The 22,638-nt window shown below is 36.3% G+C and overlaps 1 protein-coding gene across 2 annotated transcripts; it reads left to right on the top strand.

Moving 5' to 3' along the window:
• The first annotated feature begins 3,284 nt into the window (after window positions 1-3,284).
• On the top strand, window positions 3,285-18,537 carry LOC110092671 (serine/threonine-protein kinase SAPK3). 2 transcript variants are annotated; one of them, XM_028694636.1, is made up of 10 exons: window positions 3,286-3,438; window positions 3,531-3,662; window positions 4,279-4,353; window positions 16,384-16,485; window positions 16,594-16,647; window positions 16,725-16,817; window positions 16,901-16,993; window positions 17,386-17,490; window positions 17,567-17,665; window positions 18,071-18,537. In XM_028694636.1, the coding sequence occupies exons 2-10, from the start codon at window positions 3,540-3,542 to the stop codon at window positions 18,329-18,331; spliced, it is 1,005 nt and encodes a 334-aa protein (XP_028550469.1). In that variant the 5' UTR covers window positions 3,286-3,438; window positions 3,531-3,539; the 3' UTR covers window positions 18,332-18,537. The 2 variants fall into 2 exon arrangements, with proteins under 2 accessions (XP_028550470.1, XP_028550469.1); XM_028694637.1 differs by having other exon boundaries at window positions 3,285-3,662; window positions 18,116-18,537.
• The last annotated feature ends 4,101 nt before the right edge of the window (window positions 18,538-22,638 follow it).

Below are 22,638 nucleotides of genomic sequence, written 5' to 3'. Positions count from 1 at the left end.
AAATATTTAATTTATAATAATTAAATAAAAACATTTTGCTAGTTCTGTGTGAAATCTGATTATGTCGATAAATCGTTTTGTATTGTTGACTTGAACCTTGATTCCATCGGTCAAATACATTGGGGGTCACATGGGTCCTTTCCTATTTTTTTTTTTCATATAGTTGTACAACACTACGATTGTGTGCACTCAAGCGTTGCAACGTTGTATTATAAGGTTGGGGACCAATAGAGTTTGGAGAACCGCGATCGCGCCGCCGCGTGCTGCCGCGGTGCCGGGTCGGGTCCGGGTTCGGATTTTCGACCCGTTTCTCTACCCGGGTCGGGTTAGGGTCGACCCGTTTTCCACCCGGGTCAGTTCGGGTTCGACCCGTAACCCGAAATTGACACCCCTACATCTAAACCACTTCCCATTAACACTTGATCTTCCTCCTATTTATAGGCCATGCAACTCTAGGAAATCTATAAATAGACATATCCTTTCTCTTGAAAGAGGACCCTAATGAAGAGAGCAAGAGAGTGATTGGAGATCGCTTTTGCCATCGAGCTCATCCTCGACCACCGCCCGGAGTTTCCCCGGACCACCACCCGACGCCATAGTTCCGCCTGTCCACCACCTGACGCTGGAGTTCTGCCGGACCACCATCTAACGCCGGGAGTTCCGCCATACCACCACTTGGAGCCCGAAGTTTCGTCGAACCACCTCTTGAGACCTGGAGTTTCGCCGGACCATCATTTGATGCCCATAGTTCCACCGGACCACCGCCTGACGCCATACTTCTATCAAACCACTGTCGGACTACCTAATAAAGTTGAACTAACTACAAAATGAAAACGACAATGAGGTGAGCTCCCTGCTGTAGTCGTCATTGCTTCTGGCGAAGTGACGAATTGGCGTCTTGCGGTCCCACGGAGCTGCAGATGAAAGGTGAGGCCTACGAGCTCACTGCCGTTGTTGCTTCTGATCCAACTGTGACGGACCGACGGTGACGGTCTGACGGACTGAATGCGACGGGACGAGTGGACGACATTGACGAGTGACGAGCTGACACGACTCGCAAGTGACGCGCGCTACTGCTGACGAGTGACAAAGATGATTAGTGACGGGATGTTTCCGGGTCAAATTTGGTCGGTTTCGGGTTTCCGGGTCAACCCGAACCTGAGCTGGGTCGGGTTCGGGTTGACCCGGACCCGAAATTTTCGTGTCGGGTTTTCGGGTCGTGTCCAAAATTGACACCTCTATGCAAGACATCAAGAGTGAGGAGAGAAAATGAGAGATATGAAAAGAGATATTAACACAGTCTCTCAATTTTATAGAGAATTTTTTGTTGTCATGTGACTACATAGTTTTATGTCGATTAATAAAAATTCATGTTAAATCATAATATTATTTCTTTTTGTTGTAATTCTCTTTTTTTTTTTTTATTTGTTGTCTCTCGGTCTTTTTTTTTTCCAGCACCTTTATACATTTCTAATTTTAATTTATTGATTGAGAACTTTGATTATCACAGGATAGATTTAAAATTTACCGTGTGAACACGTCATAATTGGCCTAAGTGTACCCAAAAAAAAAATTCGGATTCCTTTGCATTAATCATACCACGGGAGTATTTTTTAACAGAATAATTTTTGGCCGAATTCTGCAGGGGACAAGCTAAAAGGTTTGGAAGGGGATTGACAAATGAAAGGTTGGTGAGGACCAATTTGCATTCCAAGATATTTGTACTCCAAATCTTGGCTTTACAAGTGGCCATGAAAAGGAGATAATTTGTACTAGCATTTAATATTAGAAGTAGACAGCGTAATGGCCGTTCCTCACAGAACAAGTGTCCTGATAGATTTTATTTTGTTTTAGTTTTCTATGGCTGGGTTTCAAAAACGAGAAACAGGTGACTAAACACCAATATCAAGTGACGGGATCATATGCTAAGTTAAAAAAAAAAAAAAACAATTATTTATCAAATTGAATCTATAAGAAAATACTATGTTGTAGTTCAGATCATTTGACAATTTAACTAGCACATGCGAAAGATCAAGAAGAGTAACAGAGAACTCGGAATTGAGCTTGACGTTTAAAAAAAAACTTCTAATGGAATCCAAACTAGATCGGGAAGAGGGAAAAAAATCTACTAGCTCAATTTTAAATGGGACTGCAAGTGCCATAATTTCTTCTTTCGAATCCACAAGGAGGGCAAATCACGGAATAAAGACAAACGCAGCTCGGGAAAACAACCATTTGAAGATGAACCAACAAGAGCATCGACGAAAGAATGAGATTATCCATCAACACCTATGTCCAACTCCTATATTCGTAGTCACTTGAGCCGTATCATGAGAATGACTAAGCCGATTTTCAATCATCACTCTATTTTTCAATGTTCCCCATCGATTATCATCCAACTCCCACTAATGAGTGATGCATGACATCTGTTACTCATTGATGTCCGTCATTCATCAGCCATTGACATCAATCACTAATGTTCTAATACTTTTTTTTTTGTCGTTTAATATACACTATATTAGGAGATCATTCAAGTTGATCATGGACCATTCTTCAACCTCCTATATCGAATGTCTACTTAAAATTTGACATTCCTCCTTTACCATTCTTTGATGCATACCAGCCATTGATATCATATTTCAATTAGCCTCTTTAGCGCCGATATTACTCATAACATGTATCGTCTAATATTATTCCTTCGTAAAAATAATGATCATCCTAACCATTGATAACCATCACCTAATACCTATCAATGATAGCATTCATATCACTAGATATTCGATCAAATAAATTATCCACCATCACCCAATAATAATTCATGCATATTAAAACTCGTCCTTATACCATCATATGAGATCCCTTCCTACTTCACTCATATGTACTAAATAGTGTTATTATTCTCGAGTTCTGAAAAAAATTATTACATACAGTGTCCGGATGCGTTCAGAGATCAATTCAGATACATTCGAATACCGCACAGAATAATCTCTCTAGAAAACACGAGGCTTCTAATACTTATATTTACACATGTAAATAACGTAATAAATTTAGTACCTCACAGGTGTTGCTCTTAAATTGTCGAGATCTCCATTATCTATTAGATTATTACTGCGTATATTTCTGGATGTAATAAATTCATAAAGAAATACGTACTTGAAGTTTTATTTTAGCAAAACAAAATAAAATATGGAAATCATTTAAATAAATTATAAAAAAGCGGCGAAGGAGACAGCCGACCGCGACAAATGACAATACAGTATTCAAAGAATAACCCCTCAGAGCCTCAATCCATTTTCCTCTGTACGCGTGTCTACGCTTACTTCAAGTCTCCTCAACGTGCCGCTCTCGCAATCCTCAGCTCTTCTGTGCTCATTCGACAGCAGGGGGCCACCGGCCGCTAGGACCGATCGAGATATCTGAGCTTCACTCTCTCTTTTTGTTGGATTTATCATTTATCCCTCTCTCCGAAGCATCGAAGATATTTGATTCTTCAACATTTATTGGAGGTAAGGGTGTGCTGTATTTTTCAGGTAAGAGGGATGGAGGGGAGATACGAGCCTTTGAAGGAATTAGGCGCAGGGAACTTCGGCGTAGCAAGGCTGGTCAGGGACAAGAAGACCAAGGAGCTCGTGGCCGTGAAGTACATCGAGAGGGGGAAGAAGGTATTAGATAAATATCGATTGTCGCTGCAGAACTTGATTTGTTTTTAGGCTGTTTAGCTTTTTAGTCTGAGATCTCTTGTTGCTTTTGTTTTTAAGAACAGCATTCTATGTCTTTTTATTTGATATTGTTTCAATTATAGGTATTGTATTGTCAGTTTAGTAGGAGGGGAAAGATGTTTTCTTTGATATACTATTCGTGCGATTGAAGGCTGGTTATTTGGTGTTTGGATTTTCCTTGGATTCGTGGTTATACGTTTTATGTAGTTCGTCCAAGAAGGTTTTGATGCTAAGTTTACAATATTCCTGTAAGCTTCTGGACAATCGCAATCAACAATGTAATTTGTTATGATGCTTTGATTGATTATGGTTTGAGTCTGATGAATTGAATTTTTATTTTTGGGTTGAGCAATGTTTCTTTGGGAAATTTCTTCTTATTTTACTTAATGATGCCGCTCGTTTTGGATATCTGGCTATCTTTCTTACTATTTTGAACTGAACTAGTTACATTTCCAACTACTTTAAGCTGAGATTGGACCTCACTCTTTGCATTTGATTGTTGTTGTTGATGTACTTAAATGTAGTTTGTTTATGATTTTGATTTAATTCTTTCATTCAGATTGATGAGAATGTTCAGCGAGAAATTATTAATCATAGATCATTGAGGCACCCCAACATTATTCGATTTAGAGAGGTAAGCGTATATGCCTTTGCATCTATGCTTTTGTTTTCTTCCTTTGCTGTTGATGTACTTAAATGTAGTTTGTTTGGAGTTTTGAAGTGTCCCTCCTATTCCCCCATTAATTTCATTTCTAATTGGATGATGGACCCGATATGTGGAGGGGGCAGGAGTCCTGGGTGGAACTTTTGTTCTGCCTCTTGTACACAAGAGCTGGTCCATGGACTGGTTGGCCTGTCGAGGGGGGACTAGTCTAATTTCTTGTGCCGTTCTTTGGTTTTGCTAAAATTGTATCCAATTCCTATCAAATTGGCTCTAATACCAATTTGATAGGAAGTTCTTGTAGAAACAAAATAAGCCATTGGGCCTTGGCTAAAATTTAATTTCAGTAAAACTAGAGAACAAACACAAGGAAACTTTGAAGAAGAACACACAATAACTCTTTTTTTTTTATTGAGAGAACTAAGAAGAAAAACACAAGATACGGTTGGATCTTTAATTGGAGAGGAAGATCCAGCTCTCTCAAATCTCTAGACGTTAGCTAGAGCCCATTCAACCTTAACAAAACTAATTCTAGAAAAATCAAGCATAATATGAAATCACCCAATTGTCAGCCTTAAATAGGCTCCCCTAATTCCCTCCCTAATCAACCCCTTTTCCCTAAATAATTCCATTAGATTTCTTTCCCTAATTAATTACCTCCTAATTATAATTAAAACTTTCCTAAACAATTCTCCATTTATTCCTTGTTACATAATGAATATTAACTCCCCTAGGCTTTCCCTAAATAATTCCCTCTTAGATTTGAATTCAAATTAGATTTCTTTCCCTAATTAATTACCTCCCAATTGTAATTAAAACTTTCCTAAACAATTCCTCCTCTCTTCTTGCCCACCGCCCACCCTAGTGGGGCCCACTGGCTCAACCACCGGTCCATCATATGCCTAACCTTAGGAGGCTTTCACATAGTCCCATTAGTAGTTTTGACTTGAATATCACTTAACTCCCTTAATACTTGAGGGCTCATCATCTTCAAGATAAACAATTACCTAAACTTTTGCAAAATATTATGTATAAGCTATTTATGTGGTGTAGAGTGAAAAGACGCACCTAAGTCCAAAATCCATGACTCCTTTGGACTATCAATACTTGATCTATAATCTCTTAAATGGCGAAATACTCATATTTATCCATCTGATTCACTCTGGATTCATTTTCTGTCGCCCATCTCTTTTCATGTGGAGCTCATCTCTTTTATGTGGCCAATCTCACCACATTATCAACATGCTCTTTTGTGATCTTTTGATTGATTTTTCATGTTATATTTGAAAAAATACTTTTATTTTCCGTCCATCTTTGTAGTTCTCCCTCTGCTTTGAAGAGTTAAAGCAAAGGATGGCCTTTCACCTGTTCCCATCCTCGGATGCCCTCATTTAGGATCAAGACATCAAGTCATGAACATCATTGAGTTTTAGCTTCATGCAATCATAGAAACTATTGATCATCATTATAGTGCCACACCATCTTATCTGTGGTGATGAGAACAAGCTCAATGCATGAATTTCATCATTAAAGTTGATATCATTTTAATTCAAGTAAAATTTGATCATATTGAATTTAAGGATATGTTATATTATAGGAAACCCTTCCTTAATCTTGAGATTAAAAAATTGTCTCACCAGAGACATTTTGTTCACCATTGAAGGCTTCTTGCATGTGTTTGAGGAAGCTTTTGTCACTCCAAATGTGATATTTGTTGTTAAAATCGGGTGTGTGAGAACGAGAAATCAAATGTAGCCGAAAGTCAAAAAATAAGGGAAAGTATTAAATGGTTTGACAAAGGTTCATCTATATATCTTTATGACCGCATATAATTGTCATGATTCAATTAGTTCAAAAAATAGTAAAAAAGGAATAATTTCTATAAATTTTCCTTTCCTAACTTTTGTCGTTTTTTCTTTTTTTCTTTAAAATAATTTTAAAGCCTATCAACCCAGTTTTATAAGCCCAAAAAAGAAGAAACCCACTACATTCACTTATGTGCTTTTCTAGGCATATCCCAACCGTTTAAAGGGTACTCGAGAATCTTCAAACCTTTATACCAACTACAGATTACTCTGCAGCTTCCAATTGACCTGCCTCAACAACCTCTTGCTGACAACTAACCTGACACCTTCCTTCGCTGGCTCAGATCATTGGTTACCATCAATAGCTGCATTCTTTTGTTCTTGTTGCTACAATGTTGAAAGAAAGCCTTTTGTATGGAATTCAACAGTGGAGGAGAACCGAAGAATCACTTATATTGTTGATGATGATGCAACAACAGAGTACTTTTGGGTATTTGAAGGTGAGAGGGAATGGTGGAGGCCCCAGGAACATTAGGATATTAGCAACGAATCTAGTGTGGATAAGCTATGGCCTATTCAAAATCAGATTTGTTAAGATTTTCAAGGGTTGAATATTTGGTAACCACTTTGAATTGATAAAAAAAGAATTTTAATTCAAAGAATCACAAGGAAAAAAATCCATAATTTCGGGGTTTGAGGAAAGTGGACTCCTTTATTTTAAGTAGTTTTTTCGTGCAGTTTGTTGCAAGCAATATTCTTTACACATTTTGGACAACATTCTTCATATATTTGCATGGACCCTTCATTACTGTCTGACATACAACTATCAAGATTTGTTTACCCCAGATATTATAGCCTTTTTACCTCATGGTTGTTCAATTTGCCTCCAAGTGAGGCGTAATATTTTAATCTCCATCTACTAGTATTTGAAGTTTTTCCCAATAAGAGTTGATCTTCCCCTTTGTCCTTTCATAATTCATATTCATCCAACAATAATTTTATTTATCCATCTGATGGGTATAGTTTTTTATATAATTTGTTGTACATATCCAGATGATCCAAGACTAGCCAAAATATTCAAATAGGAGAGATAAATCTAGCCAAAATATTCAACAAACTCGAGATTTTGAATTATTATTTGGTAATTGTTGTGTGAAAGAGATGAATCAACTACCCAAACCTAATATATATGTAAATATTTTGATCGTAGTTTTTAAGAATAATTTTGGAAGCTCTCTAACAAAATTTTTTTCAAAGCAAAATAGTAAGCTTATATTTCCTGAATTTAAATAAGCATGTATAAGCAATTGAAAGCATGGTTTAAAATTGCGCAATATGAGGCTCGCCTTGAGGCCCGCCTTTGCACAATTCCAATAAAAAACGCCTCGAGTTTTTTTTTATGAGGCTTGCACCTCAACTTGGTTGAGGCCCGCCTCGCCTCACTGCCCCCCCTCGCCTCACTGGCGTGAGGCTTACGCCTCCCGCTATAGATATATACATCTCTCTATATATATATATATATATATAAACTTACATAAATCTTGAAGTAAATGCCCAACATTGGACTCTATAGGAGAGGAGGAAGGGGAGAGAGCAGTTCATCATAACAATGATTCAAATGAAAAACCCCTTAGTGACAGTGCTTATGACTTATGAGTTCTTATGTGATATGTCATTGCTATTTATTTTTAGAAATTTGAATTATATGTTAATGAAAAGAATAATGGGATTTGGTAAAGATAGAATTTTGAGTTGAATTATATTTCATGTTATCTTATTATTGGGATATTTTGATTTCACTTCATATCTTATATTTTTTTATGTTTTATATTATTCACTCAATAGTATATAAAAATTTTATTATATTTACGCAATCTTTTGATTTTGAGGCTTACACCTCAAAACGCCTTGAGGCTTACGCCTCGCCTCACGAATGAAAAACGCCTCAATACCCGAATACTCAATTTTAAACATTGATTGAAAGAAATGAAAATAAGAACACAAAATTTACGTGGTTTCAGTTCATCTGAACTCTACATCTATGGGGCAACCTCAATCCTAATTCTTTTATACGTGAAGGAAACAAGATACAAGGTAATATATATTTAGCTAATAGCTTACCAAAACCAATGCCAACAATAACCACTACAAACTGAAGGCACAATAATCTCAAACAGTAAATAACTAACCTACCATTCAGATTTATAAGATCTTTAACCAAGAAACAACAAAATAAACAACTAATCCTAAAAGGAAAACAAATAGCAATAACCATAAACTGAGAGCAGCTCTACAATGCAACACAATCTTCCTAAATTAAATAGGAAAGATATACATGCACATTCTGCTTATAGCAAAGCTTGCAAAAGAATAAGATCTTACGACACAAGATAACCCTCACTTCCAACAACAAACTTGCTATTGTTGTGGGAAATAAGATAGAGGAGATTACAAGAAGGATTCACTTTTTTCACACACACAAATTCAAAGATTTCAACACCTCCCTTTCTCTCTCACACAAGAAGCCAAGCACCAAGAACCTAAGCCCTAGCTTTCACTTGGAAGAAACCCTTCTACTCGCACACCCGAACACGCGCAAAAAGCCCTTTATCTTTTCCCCTTTGTTTATTTTACCTTGATGGTGAGTAGCTAAATATGAAAGCCAACATATATCAAATAAGAAAACTAAGAAATAGAGATTAGCTCAATTTCTAAATATAAGAAAACAGGAAATAAAAAAATTAAAGAAATAATTTAACTAGAATTGGTTAATTGAATAAGTATTTTCAGTTAAAAGTAATTTAATTTTAAATCACTTTTATCAGTAACAATGATCAACCCCTTACTATATATTCTCCTCTGTGTTCCATGTCCCAGTATACATCTTTTAAAAAATTTTCTCCTACCTATAAAGCTTTTCATTATAATATCAATAACTATTTGAGACACTTGAAAATAAGAAGAATAATGCCATGAGAGCATAGATGAGTACTCTAATAAATTCACACTTAGGAGATCGTTGAATAGAAAGAGAAGAAAATGGTTAATATAAATAAATTTTCTTATAAAATATAGAGCAAATGAAAGTTTGGAATAGTATAAAGTAAGATTAGTAGTCAAATGATATATTTAATCCTATGAAATTGATTATTAAGAAACTTTTGCTCTTGCTGTGAAAATAAATACAATACTCTTATACTCATTTTCATTCCTCTTGCAGCCAATTTGGATAGTTCATGCAATAGTCAGATATAAAAAAGTCTTTTCTGTATGAAGATATTAAAGAAGTCTATATTGATCCACTGCCTAAATTTGATAGTTCTTTTACTGAGAATAAATAGTGCCAATTACAAAAAGTCTTTATATAACCTTAAGTAATATTCAAGAGTATGACTTGACAGATTTATAAAAGTTATGGATGAAGTTGTATACGAACAATGCCAAGGAATTCATAATCTCTTCATGAAATACCCCACTGATGAGAAAATCTCAATTCTCATCATATATATTGACGATATAATTGTCACATGTGATGACAATATATAAAATGATTCTCTGAGGAGAAAGCTTGTTGAGAATTTAAGTTCAAAGAGTTGGACAAACTTAAATATTTGTTGGAAATGGAAGTTGTTCAATCTAAACAAATAATATTTCTCTCATTAAAATATATCATAGATCTACTGAAAGAAACAAAATGATTGATCACAAATCTTGTGAAACCTCAACTGAACCAATTCAAAAATTGGACCTAAATGAAGAAGGAAAAATAGTATCTCACACATGCCTAGAGATTATATTTGCGGAGAGTCTCATCAGCCGGTTCATGCATAAACCCAAATAGTCTTACATTTAAGTTGCTTATAATAACTTTAGATAGAATATCCGCAAATGCAGGAAAATCTTCAGATACCTACCTTTATTAGATAATTTACAGAACTCTAGATACTTTAATTCAACCCTTGGCGAAGGAATTCTCGATAAAAAAGAAGGATAATATATAAATTATAGGCTATGCATGATCACTATTGAATAGAAGATCTATGACTAGATACTAAATATTTTTGGTAGGAAATCTCATACTATGGGGAGCAAGAAAACATGTTTTAAGGTTTAGTGCTCAATCTAAATTTAGAGTTATTGCTCAAAGAATGTGCGAGCTTTTATGAATCAAAATTGTTTTGGAAGATTTACAAATTAGATGGGAAGGGCCGACGAAGATATGGTACGATAAGAAATTTGTCATTAGCATTACTCTTAATTTAATACAACATGATTGTACCAAGCATATGTAGGTTGATAGGCATTTCATAAAAAAGAAATTGAAAAATGGGTTTAGTTGTACCCCATACATGTCATTAAAAATCAACTTGTAGATATTCTCAGCAAAGAACTTTGTAATGCAACATTCAAAAATATTGTAAGTAAACTTGGAAATTGGTAGATTTATGCAATTCAGTTTGAAGGGGGGTGTTGAATAATAGTGGAACCCACAAATTAAGTAATATGTTAGACCGGTTTAGGGACCGGCTGAACCGGTCCATCCTGGACCGGTTCGTGTGTATGCCAGGAGAACAAAAGTTCTGCCAAGCAAGGGGAGTGGACAACATGGTGGGGCCCAACAACATCAATTAAGCACTAATTGTAGATGGTTTTGGGAGGAAGAATTCAAAATTAAGGGTTGTTTAGGGATTAATTAAATATATTTTTGCTTTTAGTAGATTTCTTTTCCTAGGATTTATTTTATATTAATTTTGGTCTGAAATTTGAGATCTCTTGGAGATTGTTTGGACTCTAATCGTCGGCTAGGGATTGGGAGAGCCAGATCTTCCTCTTGAATTGAAGATCTACTGTACCTTGTTGTTTTCTTTCATCTACTATTAAGGCTTCGTTTGATTAGAAGTTTTTGGTGCTTATTCCGTTTTAAAATGATAAATTCATTTCTTCTTTAGTGTTTGGTTTGTCAAATCACATTCTCAATAACTCCCTTTTTTTCATTTTTCTGCTGTTTTGAGAATGATGTTTATATATGCTTCTCTGTTAGAAAACTCCATTTTATGAACCAATGTTTCTTAAAACTGTCTTTTACAAAAGTACCAAAAAACCAAACGAAGTCTAAATCAAGAGTGTTTCCTTTTTATTTCTCTACAAAATTCTCAAAATCGGCCCGATGAAGTATTGAATTTATGATTTCAAAATAGTTTTTTCACGATTATTATTATTTCCTATCAAATTGGTATCAGAGCCCTTTGATCTAGAATACCAATGGCCGGAAGGAAAGTAAAGTGTTGGAGGGAGAATTAAGCCAACTGATATCAAATTTTGAGAAAAAAATTTAGATTTTCAAAATCAATTTGCATCTGTCCATGAAAAGATGGATGGAATGTTCGTACTCATGGAAGAAATGCTGAAGAAGTTGCTTGAAGCCAAACCTAGTACGACATCTGAAATGAAGGAAGCCACCAGCGGCCAAGGAAGAGGAGGAAACTCTAATCCATTTAGGGGAAGGGAGAATCAAGAGGTGAATATTATGGAGGGAGAATACGGGATGCCTCCGCTAAAGCATATTTTCAGGGAGGAGATGAATATCAGGTACGAGTAAAGGGGTGCTGATTTTGTAAGAAGAGGGGTGAATTATGAGAGTCGGGGTGTTGATTTTGAAGGAAGAAGGGGGAATTTTGAAGAAAGATTTGGGTTTGAGCACAGAAGGGAAGATTGGGACGCCTGGGGAGCACCTCCCCTTTGTGGAATGGGAGGCTATGGAGGATTCAGAGGAAACGAAGGGGATCCAAGAGTGAGGAAGCTGAAGATGTCCATCTTTGAGGGAGATGATGCACATTGGTGGATATACAAGGTGGAGAGGTATTTCGCTGTCAACGGTTTGATAGAGGATGAGAGGCTGACGACAATGAGCTTATGTTTGGAGGGGAATGCCTTGGCTTGGTACCAGTGTAGGGACATGCGATGACTCATAAGGAGTGGGAGGGAGTTCAAGGATTGCTTGTTAGAACGTTTCCAAACTAGCATGGGAGGAGACTTCTACAAGCAATTTTTCACCCTGACATAGGAGGGTTCAATGGTAGAGTACCAGGAGACATTCGAGTACCTCGCTAGCTGTTTGGACCGCCTTTCAAATAAAGCGTTAGAGGGGAACATCATGAAGGGACTCAAACCAGAGATTTGGGAAGCAGTTAGATTGATGAAGACTCGGGACTTGGGAGAGGCTATGGAGCTAACACAGTTAGTAGAGGACCAAAAACACTTGGAAAGGGGGCCAGAGGAAGCAATTCATGAGGCTCGTACAGGATGACCACTATATTCCTAGCTCCTAAAGGACTAGCACTGGGAAACTTTTGTGAGGCCCCAAAGGAGAAAGCTTGTAGGAGGGGGATTTGGGGAAAATTTCAAGAAATCTCTGAGGAGCTGCAGGAGAAGCATGTGACGGGATTGTGCTTCAAATGTGATGAGAGGTACACATCGGGGCACATGTGTAAGGACCGAACTCTTCAGGTTCTTACCATCTGTGATGATGAGGAAGCTGAGGAGAGAGGTGAGAGTGGGGCAGTAATGGAAGAGGAGGAAGAGTTACATCTTGACATGGCCGAAGTCTCCTTAAACTCATTGTTGGGGTTCACTCCAAATCAAATCATGAAAGTGAAAAGAGAAATAACATACAGAGAGGTAGTGATATTGATCGACAGTGGGGCTACTTACAATTTTATCTCCCATCATGTCGTTGGCCAGTTGGGGGTGAAATTGGTGGACATAGGGAGCTATGTGGTGATGATGGGCACTATGACGGTGGAGATAGGGAGAGGAGTGTGTAGGGGAGTTGTGATGACGATACATGTGGTTCAAGTGAGAGAGGATTTTCTTCCATTGGAGTTAGGGAGCACTAATGTCATCTTGGGAATGATGTAGCTACAGACCTTAGGAGATACCAAGGTCAATTGGGGAGCACTGATGATAGAAATAGTGGTGGAGGGAAGAAGGGTGGTGATCAGGGGAGATACGGAGTTGTCTAAAGCTATGGTGTCTCTCAAAATCATGGTAAGGACCATACATGAGGTGGGAGGAGGATTCTTTGTGAAATTGCAGAGTTTAGAAGGTATCAGAATAGGAGGGGATATTCCCTTTTTGGTGAAAATACTCATATAACAATTCAGCGAGGTCTTTCAACCACCTCAAGACTTACCACCACCATGGGAGCTTGAGCATGCCATCACCCTAAGGGAGGTGCTTCCTCGATCAGTGCTGACCGTACTTTTACCCTCAGATTTAGAAGAACGAGATTAAGAAGTTGATCTGAGAGATGTTGGAGGCGGAGATCATCAGGTTGAGTGTGAGTCCTTTTTCTAGTCCAGTTTTTGTGGTCAAGAAGAAGAATGAGATCTGAAGATTCTGTGTTGACTACCAAGTCCTAAATAAAGAGACCATGCCGGACAAGTTCCCCATACTAGTAATCGATGAGCTACTGGATGAGTTGTGCGGAACAGTGGTGTTCACCAAGATGGATCTGAAGTCGGGATACCATCATATCAGAATGAGAGAGGCAGATATCCCAAAGACTACATTTAGGACACATTAAGGGCATTATGAGTTCTTAATGATGCCATTCGGCCTCACAAACTCCCCTTCTACGTTATAGTCATTGATGAATTGTATATTCTGACCATACCTCCGGAAGTTTGTAATGACTTTCTTTGACGAGATCCTAGTGTACAACAGATCCGAGGAGGAGCATTTGGAGCACTTGAGGGCGGTCTTGGAAGTTTTACATGGCATCAGCTGTGGGCCAACCTAATGAAGTGTTACTTCACATAGGGCAGGGTGGAGTACTTAGGCTACGTGGTATTCTTGGAGGGAGTGGCGGCTGATCAATCTAAGATTGAAGCCATGTTGAGATGGCCCCAACCTAGGAGTCTGAGGGAGTTTAGGGGTTTCCTGGGTTGACAGGGTACTATAGACGATTTGTGAGGGTTACAACACCATTGCCTTGCCATTGACAAAAAAGTTGAAAAAAATACAGCTTTATATGGGGGGAGGCAGCTATAAAGGCTTTTGAGAGGTTGAAGATGGTCATGGCCACAATACCAGTTCTTGCCTTACCTGATTTCAGCAAAAACTTCGTGGTGGAGACATATGCATTCGGGTATAGACTGGGGGTAGTGCTGATGCAGAATCATAGACTCATAGCCTACTATATTGAAGCCAGTCTATGAGAGGAAGTTGATATTCATTGTATTAGCCATTTAGAAGTGGCGGCCTTATTTATTGGGCTAATATTTTGTATGGAAGAGACCCCCACATGGTGCATTTTGGGCAGAGGAGCACACCAGTCTCTTCAATAAAGCAGTACTTGGAGGAAAGATATATGGTGTTAGAGGAATTGAAGAGGCACATGCTAAGGGCACAACAGATCATGAAGAAGCAAGTTGATGCACACAGGAAGGACATCCAGTTTGAAGTTGGGGGGAAGATGTTTTTATAACTGCGACCCTCCAGACAGAGGATAGTGGCCAACATGAGGAACGAGATACTTGCCCTGAGATACTTGGGCCCTTACGAGATACTGGAGAAGTGGCTTATAGCTTGAGCCTTGAGGTTGCCCCTGAACGCCACCATACATCCAGTGTTCCATTTGTCGCACTTAAGGAGAGCTCTGGGGGAGCATGTACTTAGTTATGAGTTACCTGTGACACTGACTGAGGAATTGGAGGTGGTGTTGGAGCTATTTGAGTTTAAAGGTGTATGACAAGGAGAAGGGAGAATCAAGGAAGTGTTGATTAAATGGAAGAGCCTATCCGACATGACGGCACTTGTGAACCATATGAGAGGTTGAAGCAACAATTCCCAACCTTTCCCCTTGAGGACAAGGTGAACCTTTGGGAGGGGGGTATTATTAGATCGGTCCAGGGATCAGCTAAACTGGTCCATTCTGGACCCGTTCACGTGTATGCTAGGCCGACAAAAGTTCCGCCCAGTAAGGGGGACATACAACATGGTGGGGCCCAACAGTAGTAGTTATGCACTCATTATGGATGGTTTTGGGAGGAAAATTCAAAATTAAGGTTGTTTAGGTATTAGTTAAATGTATTTTTGCTTTAAGTAGATTTCTTTCCTTAGGGTTTGTTTTATCTTGAATTTAGTCTGAAATTTGAGATCTTTTGGTGATTGCTTGGGCTCTAGTCGTCGGCTAGAGATTGGGAGAGCCGGATCTTTCTCTCGAATTGATGATCCATTATACCTTACTTGTTTTCTTTCATCTACTACTAAATCAAGAGTGTCTCCTTGTTATTTCTCTACAAAATTCTTAAAATTGGCTCAACGAAGTGCTGAATTTCTGATTTCAGCACAGTTTTTTTCATGGTTATTATTATTATTATTTCCTATCATAATCTTGGTGTGGATCCTTGTGCACAAGGGTTAAAGGTTCTATCCATTGAATAGATTCTCTTGTGGCTCTTAGATTGCAATCCATGTGTCTTTTCTTTCTTTGCTTGCCATCAGCTCCTTTTAGGGATTTCTTTTTCCTTTTTTGAATTGCTTTAATTTATTGCCATTGTAGGACTTTGGTGAAGTCAATTTATTCTTTCACACTTTGTACATAATCAAATAATAAAATTCATAGTAGCTTTTCTACTTTTCTACACAAACTAGCCATTAAACCAAAGTATTGCACGTTGTATGCAGGATCATTTCAATTTCTAATAAATCATATTCTAACCATATGTATGATTTACAAACTGCGTGAACAATTGACTGTTATAAGAAGATGGCAATAACTTCTGGAAATTACTACCCAATCAGATTTATAACAGCTACAAAATCTCCAATTGTATGATCGTATGTAAAATTTTAAATTGTATAGTACGATCAGGTGGCAAGTATAATTTTCAGACTGTCATTTTTTTTTTTCAAATTTAATATACTTAGTTTGTCTCTCTGTCTCCCTGCTCTCTCTGTCTCTCTCTCTTCTCTTCTCTGTGAGATCCTAGTTGCTGCATGTCTAATCTTTCTAACCTTACCATGAGACTTCCCTCTCAGATTTTTGAGGCTCTATAACCAATAAACAATGGACACCAGGAAAGTGCAGGAAATACATTTTATACCTTGGTGGAGTCCTAGATTACCTATTTACTTCGATAATCTCACGCTCCTCAGTTTTTGGCTGATGACTATTTATGTTTGCTGGTTGTAGGTTCAGCTTACTCAGAATCACCTAGCTATTATCATGGAATATGCTGCTGGTGGGGAGCTATTTGAAAGAATATGCAATGCTGGCCGATTTAGCGAGGATGAGGTTTTACATTTCACTCTTAAAGTCGTATGCTTCCTTGCTGTTATTTCTTTGTTAAGCAATCTTCTGACTTGAGAAGAGATTGTCTGGCTTGATCTTCTTGGTCAACAGGCAAGGTTTTTCTTCCAGCAGCTGATATCAGGGGTCAGCTATTGCCATTCAATGGTATTTTATCTAGCTAATTGCATTTTATGCTATTGGCTTTAGAACACAGACTAATTTTGGAATCTATCATTGTGTAGGAGATTTGTCACCGTGACCTTAAGCTGGAGAACACATTATTGGATGGAAGTCCTGCACCCCGCGTTAAAATATGCGATTTTGGCTACTCAAAGGTAGTATCTCATATTTGAACTCCTTTCTTTTGGCAAAAACGTTTTTCTCTTATAAACTGTCAGCTTGGTTCTGTGGAATGTAGTCTGCCCTGTTGCATTCACAACCCAAGTCAACAGTTGGTACCCCAGCTTATATAGCACCAGAGGTTCTTTCGCGAAAGGAATATGATGGCAAGGTGCACTTTTTTAGATGATTTCTATTATCTTTTAGCTTTTTTAGTGCATTTCATTTTTTATGTCGTAGAATTATTGAATTCAGGTAGTTTCTTCGTGAAGTTATTCTTTAATATGATTAAGGCCTCATTTGGTTGGTCATAATTTCTCCGTTTCCAATCTCAATCAGTGAAAAAATTATTATTTAACTCTGTTTACACTATTTTTTTCAAAATAACTTTTGTTGCACCTCCGTATTTTTGCCGATCCAAGAAGAAAAAAAATTCTGCTTCTCCGTTGTAATACCTCCATTTAAGACCAAAAAAAATGTCGGTGGAAACCAAACGAGGCCTAAATTTGCATTATACAACAGTGATGTGATGATTTGCTGTTTACTATCATATTATTTTCTCAGATTGCTGATGTTTGGTCTTGCGGTGTCACGCTTTATGTAATGCTGGTGGGATCATATCCATTCGAGGAACCTGATGATCCCAAAAATTTTCGAAAAACAATCAGTGTAAGCTTGCAAATTCTCACCTCACACTCTTTGTACTATTTCTCAACCATAGAGCTGAACTGGTGTTCTGTACCAGCGAATCTTGGCAGTTCAATACTCCATTCCTGAATATGTTCGAGTATCTGCTGACTGTAGGCAGCTTCTCTCTCGCATCTTCGTTTCCAACCCTTCCAAGGTATAGTGTTTATAATCTGCAAATCTACATTTTTTCTTCATTATATTTGTATATAGGTGAAAAGGTTGGAGTAGCTCCAGTAAAAGATAAGATTAGAGAGTCGCCTTAGATGGTTTGGTCACATAAAATGGCTTTCTTCCGATGATCCGGTTAGAAAAATAGAGGTATTAGTTTTGACTTATGTTAAGAAAGGTAGATGCACACCTAAAAAGACTTGGTTACAAAATATTAGAAATAATCTTTCTTTATTTGATTTAAATGAGAATTTGACTTTTAATAGGACACAATGGAGAAAAAGTATTCATATAGCCCACCCCACATAGTGGGATAAAAGCTTGATGTTGTTGTTGTTTTATTGTATTTGTATATACTGAAATCACTATCTTTCGAGTATTTTTTATGAAGAGAATCACAATTCCTGAGATAAAGAAGAATCCTTGGTTTCTGAAGAACTTGCCGAGGGAGCTTGCGGATGAGAAGAACTTCGAAAAAGGATATGGTGATAATGAGATACAGAGCGTCGAAGAGATAATGAGGATCATTCAAGAGGCAAAAACTCCGGGTGTTGCATCTCAGTCAGTAGACCAATCTGCCTCAGGCCTAGATGATACTGATGCAGATACTGAAGAAGTTGACGACAGTGGTGATTTCTTGGGGATCATTTGAAAAATGAATTTCATCGAACAGAAAGAGGAAATCTCAACGCAGAAAGAAGACTGATATAATGGCAGAGTAACGGTCGATTCAAGCATTACAGATTCTACAAGCGCTCCTGTTTTTTTGCTTGTGCTAAAAACTGTACAGTGTTAAATTGCATGTGCACTGCTTTTTAATTAATATAACTGTTGCATTCAATAGGTGATTATTACAAATTTTAGTTGGTTCTTAAAGTTTAAATGAGTTCACACGTTAGTGTTCTATCGATTATGGTCCGCTTTTGGCAAAGCTGATGTTATAGGCTCAGGTTGGAATGACTTTCTTACTTATTTAAAGCAGCTTTCTAATATAAAAATTTTAATTTTTAAATAAAAAAATTATTTTAAGAATCAATAAAAAGCAACCAAACCATAAGCGGAGCGCCTCCGATGAGCTATAGGAAAAGGATAACCCTTTCTTGGCTTTCTTAGCTTACGTAGCTTTCTACTGGCTTCATTAGTGGTGGAATCATATAATGCTTAGGGGGGCAATTGCCTCCCACCAGTGGCGGAATCAGAAATTTTATTCAGGGGGGCCTAATGAAAGCCGTTCTCGAGGTCGTGACTCATGAGTCGCGAGAGATGAGTAAAAGCGAAAACGAACCATTATTGCTTTTCATGTGTCCAAAAAAATGTCGATGGCTTATATGGATTAATAAATAGCTTTAAAAGAAAGAATTATACAAATTAGAGCATGATTTCTCGTTAGCAAAATTGCTGCTCTATTAAACCACTAAAACAATCTGTTTTAAGCCCCTTTAGACTTTCAATTTTAGCTTTAGTATGGAAGTGGAGAGAGGAGTTGGATATACATAGTATTGATTTAGTTAGGTGCGCTGTCATGAGTGCGCGGCTGCAGCACTTTCATTGTGCAAAAAATGAGGAAAAGCAAAACCCTTCACAATAATCAATTAAATCATTAGCAGTGAAAAAATAATTAAATAATTGGGTGGTGATTTAATATTAGATAATAAATAATTAGTTAATTATGAAAGTTTTAATAAAATCATATTTAAATAATTAAATATTTTAAATAATAATTAATCATATAGCATGTAACTCTACATTAAAATATCTTTTCATTATTTTTTTCACAATGGAAAGTCTAAATTAAAATAGTTTTGCTTGTCGTCAAGCAATTTTTTTATTGATACATTATTTTTTTTATTGATTGGGTCTGCTTAGATGTTGTTGGGTTCATCTTTTCGAGATGTTCAGTTTGACTATAAATTTGTTGAAATATGACTTCCGAATTTAACTTTGGAAGTTTCTAATGAGAATTTTTCTAAAGATTCGTGTTTTATCAAGATAATGTTTACTGATATATTAAGACTGATTTTGTACTCATTAATTAATTTTGAGATTGTGTGTAATATAAAAATTAATAGATTAAATATATATTACACTCATCTTAAAAGAAATCATCAACAACAACAACAAGCTTTTATCCACTATGGGATCGGTTATATGAATTCATTTTCTCCATTGTGTTTTGTTAAGAATGAAATTCTCATCTAAATCTAAAAGAGAAAGGTCATTTCTATTATTTTCTAACCAAGACTTTTTAGGTCTACATCTAACTTTCTTAACATAAGTCAAATTAAATACATCTATTTTCTTAACAGGGTCATTAGAAGGCTTATGTGACCAAACCATCCAACATGACTCTCTTTAATCTTATCTTCCAATGGAGCTACTCTATTTTTTTCATGTATATGCTAATTTCGTACCTTGTCTTTAAGATTAAAGCCACTCATCCTCTGAGCATTCTCTTCTCTGTAACACTTTAATATTATGCTTCTCTTTTTATGGCCAACATTCTGCACCATAAATCATTACAAGTCTCACTATCATCTTATAGAATGTTCCCTTAAGTTTGAGAGGGACTTTTCTATCACACAATAAGTCTGATGCATTCCTCCACTTAAACCAACCAACTTGAATTCCACTAATAATATCCCCATCTATTTCACCATCACTTTGTACAATATACGTAAAATATCTAAAATGAGTGCTATTATTAATGACTTGATCGCCCAAACACTACAGGAAAATCACCCACTTCCGGCGGCTTTTTCCGGCGGAATTTGAGCAATTTCCGGCGGTTTTTTAATTTTCCGGCGGTTTTCCGGCGGCTTTCGAGCCGCCGGAAAAAACGGCGTAGGAAAATACTTTCCGACGGCGTTTTCCGGCGGCAAAAAAATCCGGCGGTTTGCCGGCGGACTTTTCTATCACATAATAAGTCTGATGCATTCCTCCACTTAAACCATCCAACTTGAATTCTACTAATAATATCCCCATCTATTTCACCATCACTTTGTACAATAGACGTAAAATATCTAAAATGAGTGCTATTATTAATGACTTGATCGCCCAAAGTCACAATCCACGCACTAGATCTATTATTACTAAAATTATACTACATATATTCAATTTTAGATCTATTCAAAAGAAAGCCTTTAGATTTTCATAATTCAAGTTTACCTTCAACTCACTCTTTAGTCTTATCAACAAGAAGAATATCATTAGCGAAAAGCATAGACAATGGTACAACCTCTTGCAAATGTCTAGTGAGAATATCTGTGACTAAAGCAGAAAGATATAGGCTTAAGGCTAATCTTTAATGTAATATAGTAAAAATAGGAAAATACTTGGTCAAATCACCTTGTGTTTGAACACAAGTAACAGATACTGCATAAATATCCTTAATGACTTGAATATAATCATTATTAACCCTTTTCTTATGTAGAACTCTCCATAGCACTTCTATTAGAACTTTATCATATGCTTCTTCTATATCAATAAAAAAGATATGTATATCCTCCTTATTCTCTCTATACTTCTCCATTAAACCTCTCAATAAATTGTTTCCATAGTAGACCTAGCTGGCATGAATCCAAATTGATTTTGAGAAACGTTGGTGTCATGCCGCAACCTATGCTCCATATCTCTCTCCCATTGTTTTAAAGTATGATACATTAACTTAATTCCTATATAATTCGCACAATCTTGTGCATCTCCTTTATTCTAAAAGATAGGAATCAACACACTTATTCTCTACTCATATGGCTTCTTTTTAGTCTTCAAAATAATATTAAAAAGTTTAGTAAGCTAAGAAAATTTTTCATTTCCTAAGCATTTCCACACTTCTATTGGAATATCATTTGGTCCAACAACTTTTTCACACTTCATTTTCTTTAAAGTCGCTTTAACTTTAATTTTACTAATATGTTGATAAAAAAATTTATTTTCATTTAGGATGCTAAGGTCACTAAAATGAATCATATTCTCATTATCTTCATTAAAAAGTTTAACAAAATATCTCATCTACCTTTGTTGAATATCCTCTTCTAATAAAAACACTTTTTGATCTTCAATTTTAATATGCTTCACTTGAACTAAATCATTAATGCTCCTTTCTCTTTGTTTTACTAACTTATACATTCATCTTTCATCCTCCTTAGTATTTAATCTATTATATAAATCATTAATAGCAAAAATATTGGCATTGCAATTGATTTATTAGACTCCATATTGCCCTCTTTATATCGTTTCCATTTATCAAAGTTTTTGCAGCTAAACCAATTTTTAAAACAAATCTTCTTATTTTTAATATTTTCCTGCACATTTTGATTCAACCGACAACTATTTTTACTATTAGTATTTAGTAGTTTTTCCCTTTGATACTCCAAGCACATTTTTTGCCACATTTTTAATATCACTAGTTACTTTTTCCTACATAATATTAGCATACACATGAATAGACAAAATCTTAAGAAATATAATCTTATTCTCAAAAATATTTTTATTCATATTCTTTAAATGTTTCCATCTAATCTTAGTACAACGATTTACTTTATTTTTAATTTTCTATCCATTTATCTTAAAGTCTAAAACTAATAAGCAATGTTGGATACATAAATTTTCACTCGGAATAACTTTACAATATTTACAATTTAAATATTATATTTTTCTTATAAGAAAATAAATAATTTGAGTTTTATTACATTCATTCTAAGAAAATCAATCAAATAATTAAAAATTCTATTAGATTAAATTTAGGTGAAAGTATTATAATTATTATTTGCTTCAAAAACAAACCATAAAAATGTACAATCAACGACAAGAATTAACAAAGGATCTTCTCACAAGTTCGTTCTTACAACATTAATCAACTTTTCAGTTTGCAAAAAAAAAAAAAAACTTTCAGTTTGCATAGAGGTCGTTAAAGAGTTTTGTTAGTTTAAAACTGTAGTCAACCAGAGACAAATCACTGAA

The sequence above is a fragment of the Dendrobium catenatum genome, unplaced genomic scaffold (genome assembly GCF_001605985.2).
Source record: "Dendrobium catenatum unplaced genomic scaffold, ASM160598v2 fragScaff_scaffold_526, whole genome shotgun sequence".
NCBI lineage: Eukaryota > Viridiplantae > Streptophyta > Magnoliopsida > Asparagales > Orchidaceae > Dendrobium > Dendrobium catenatum.
Note: the sequence above shows the minus strand (reverse complement) of the source record. Positions and strands in the feature narration are given on the sequence as shown.

Coding starts and splice junctions, on each gene's coding strand:
- LOC110092671 (XM_028694636.1), top strand. CDS start 3,540: ATGGAGGGGAGATACGAGCCTTTGAAGGAATTAGGCGCAGGGAACTTC. Junction 3,663..4,278: donor ACATCGAGAGGGGGAAGAAG/GTATTAGATAAA, acceptor TCTTTCATTCAG/ATTGATGAGAATGTTCAGCG. Junction 17,491..17,566: donor ATTTTCGAAAAACAATCAGT/GTAAGCTTGCAA, acceptor GTTCTGTACCAG/CGAATCTTGGCAGTTCAATA.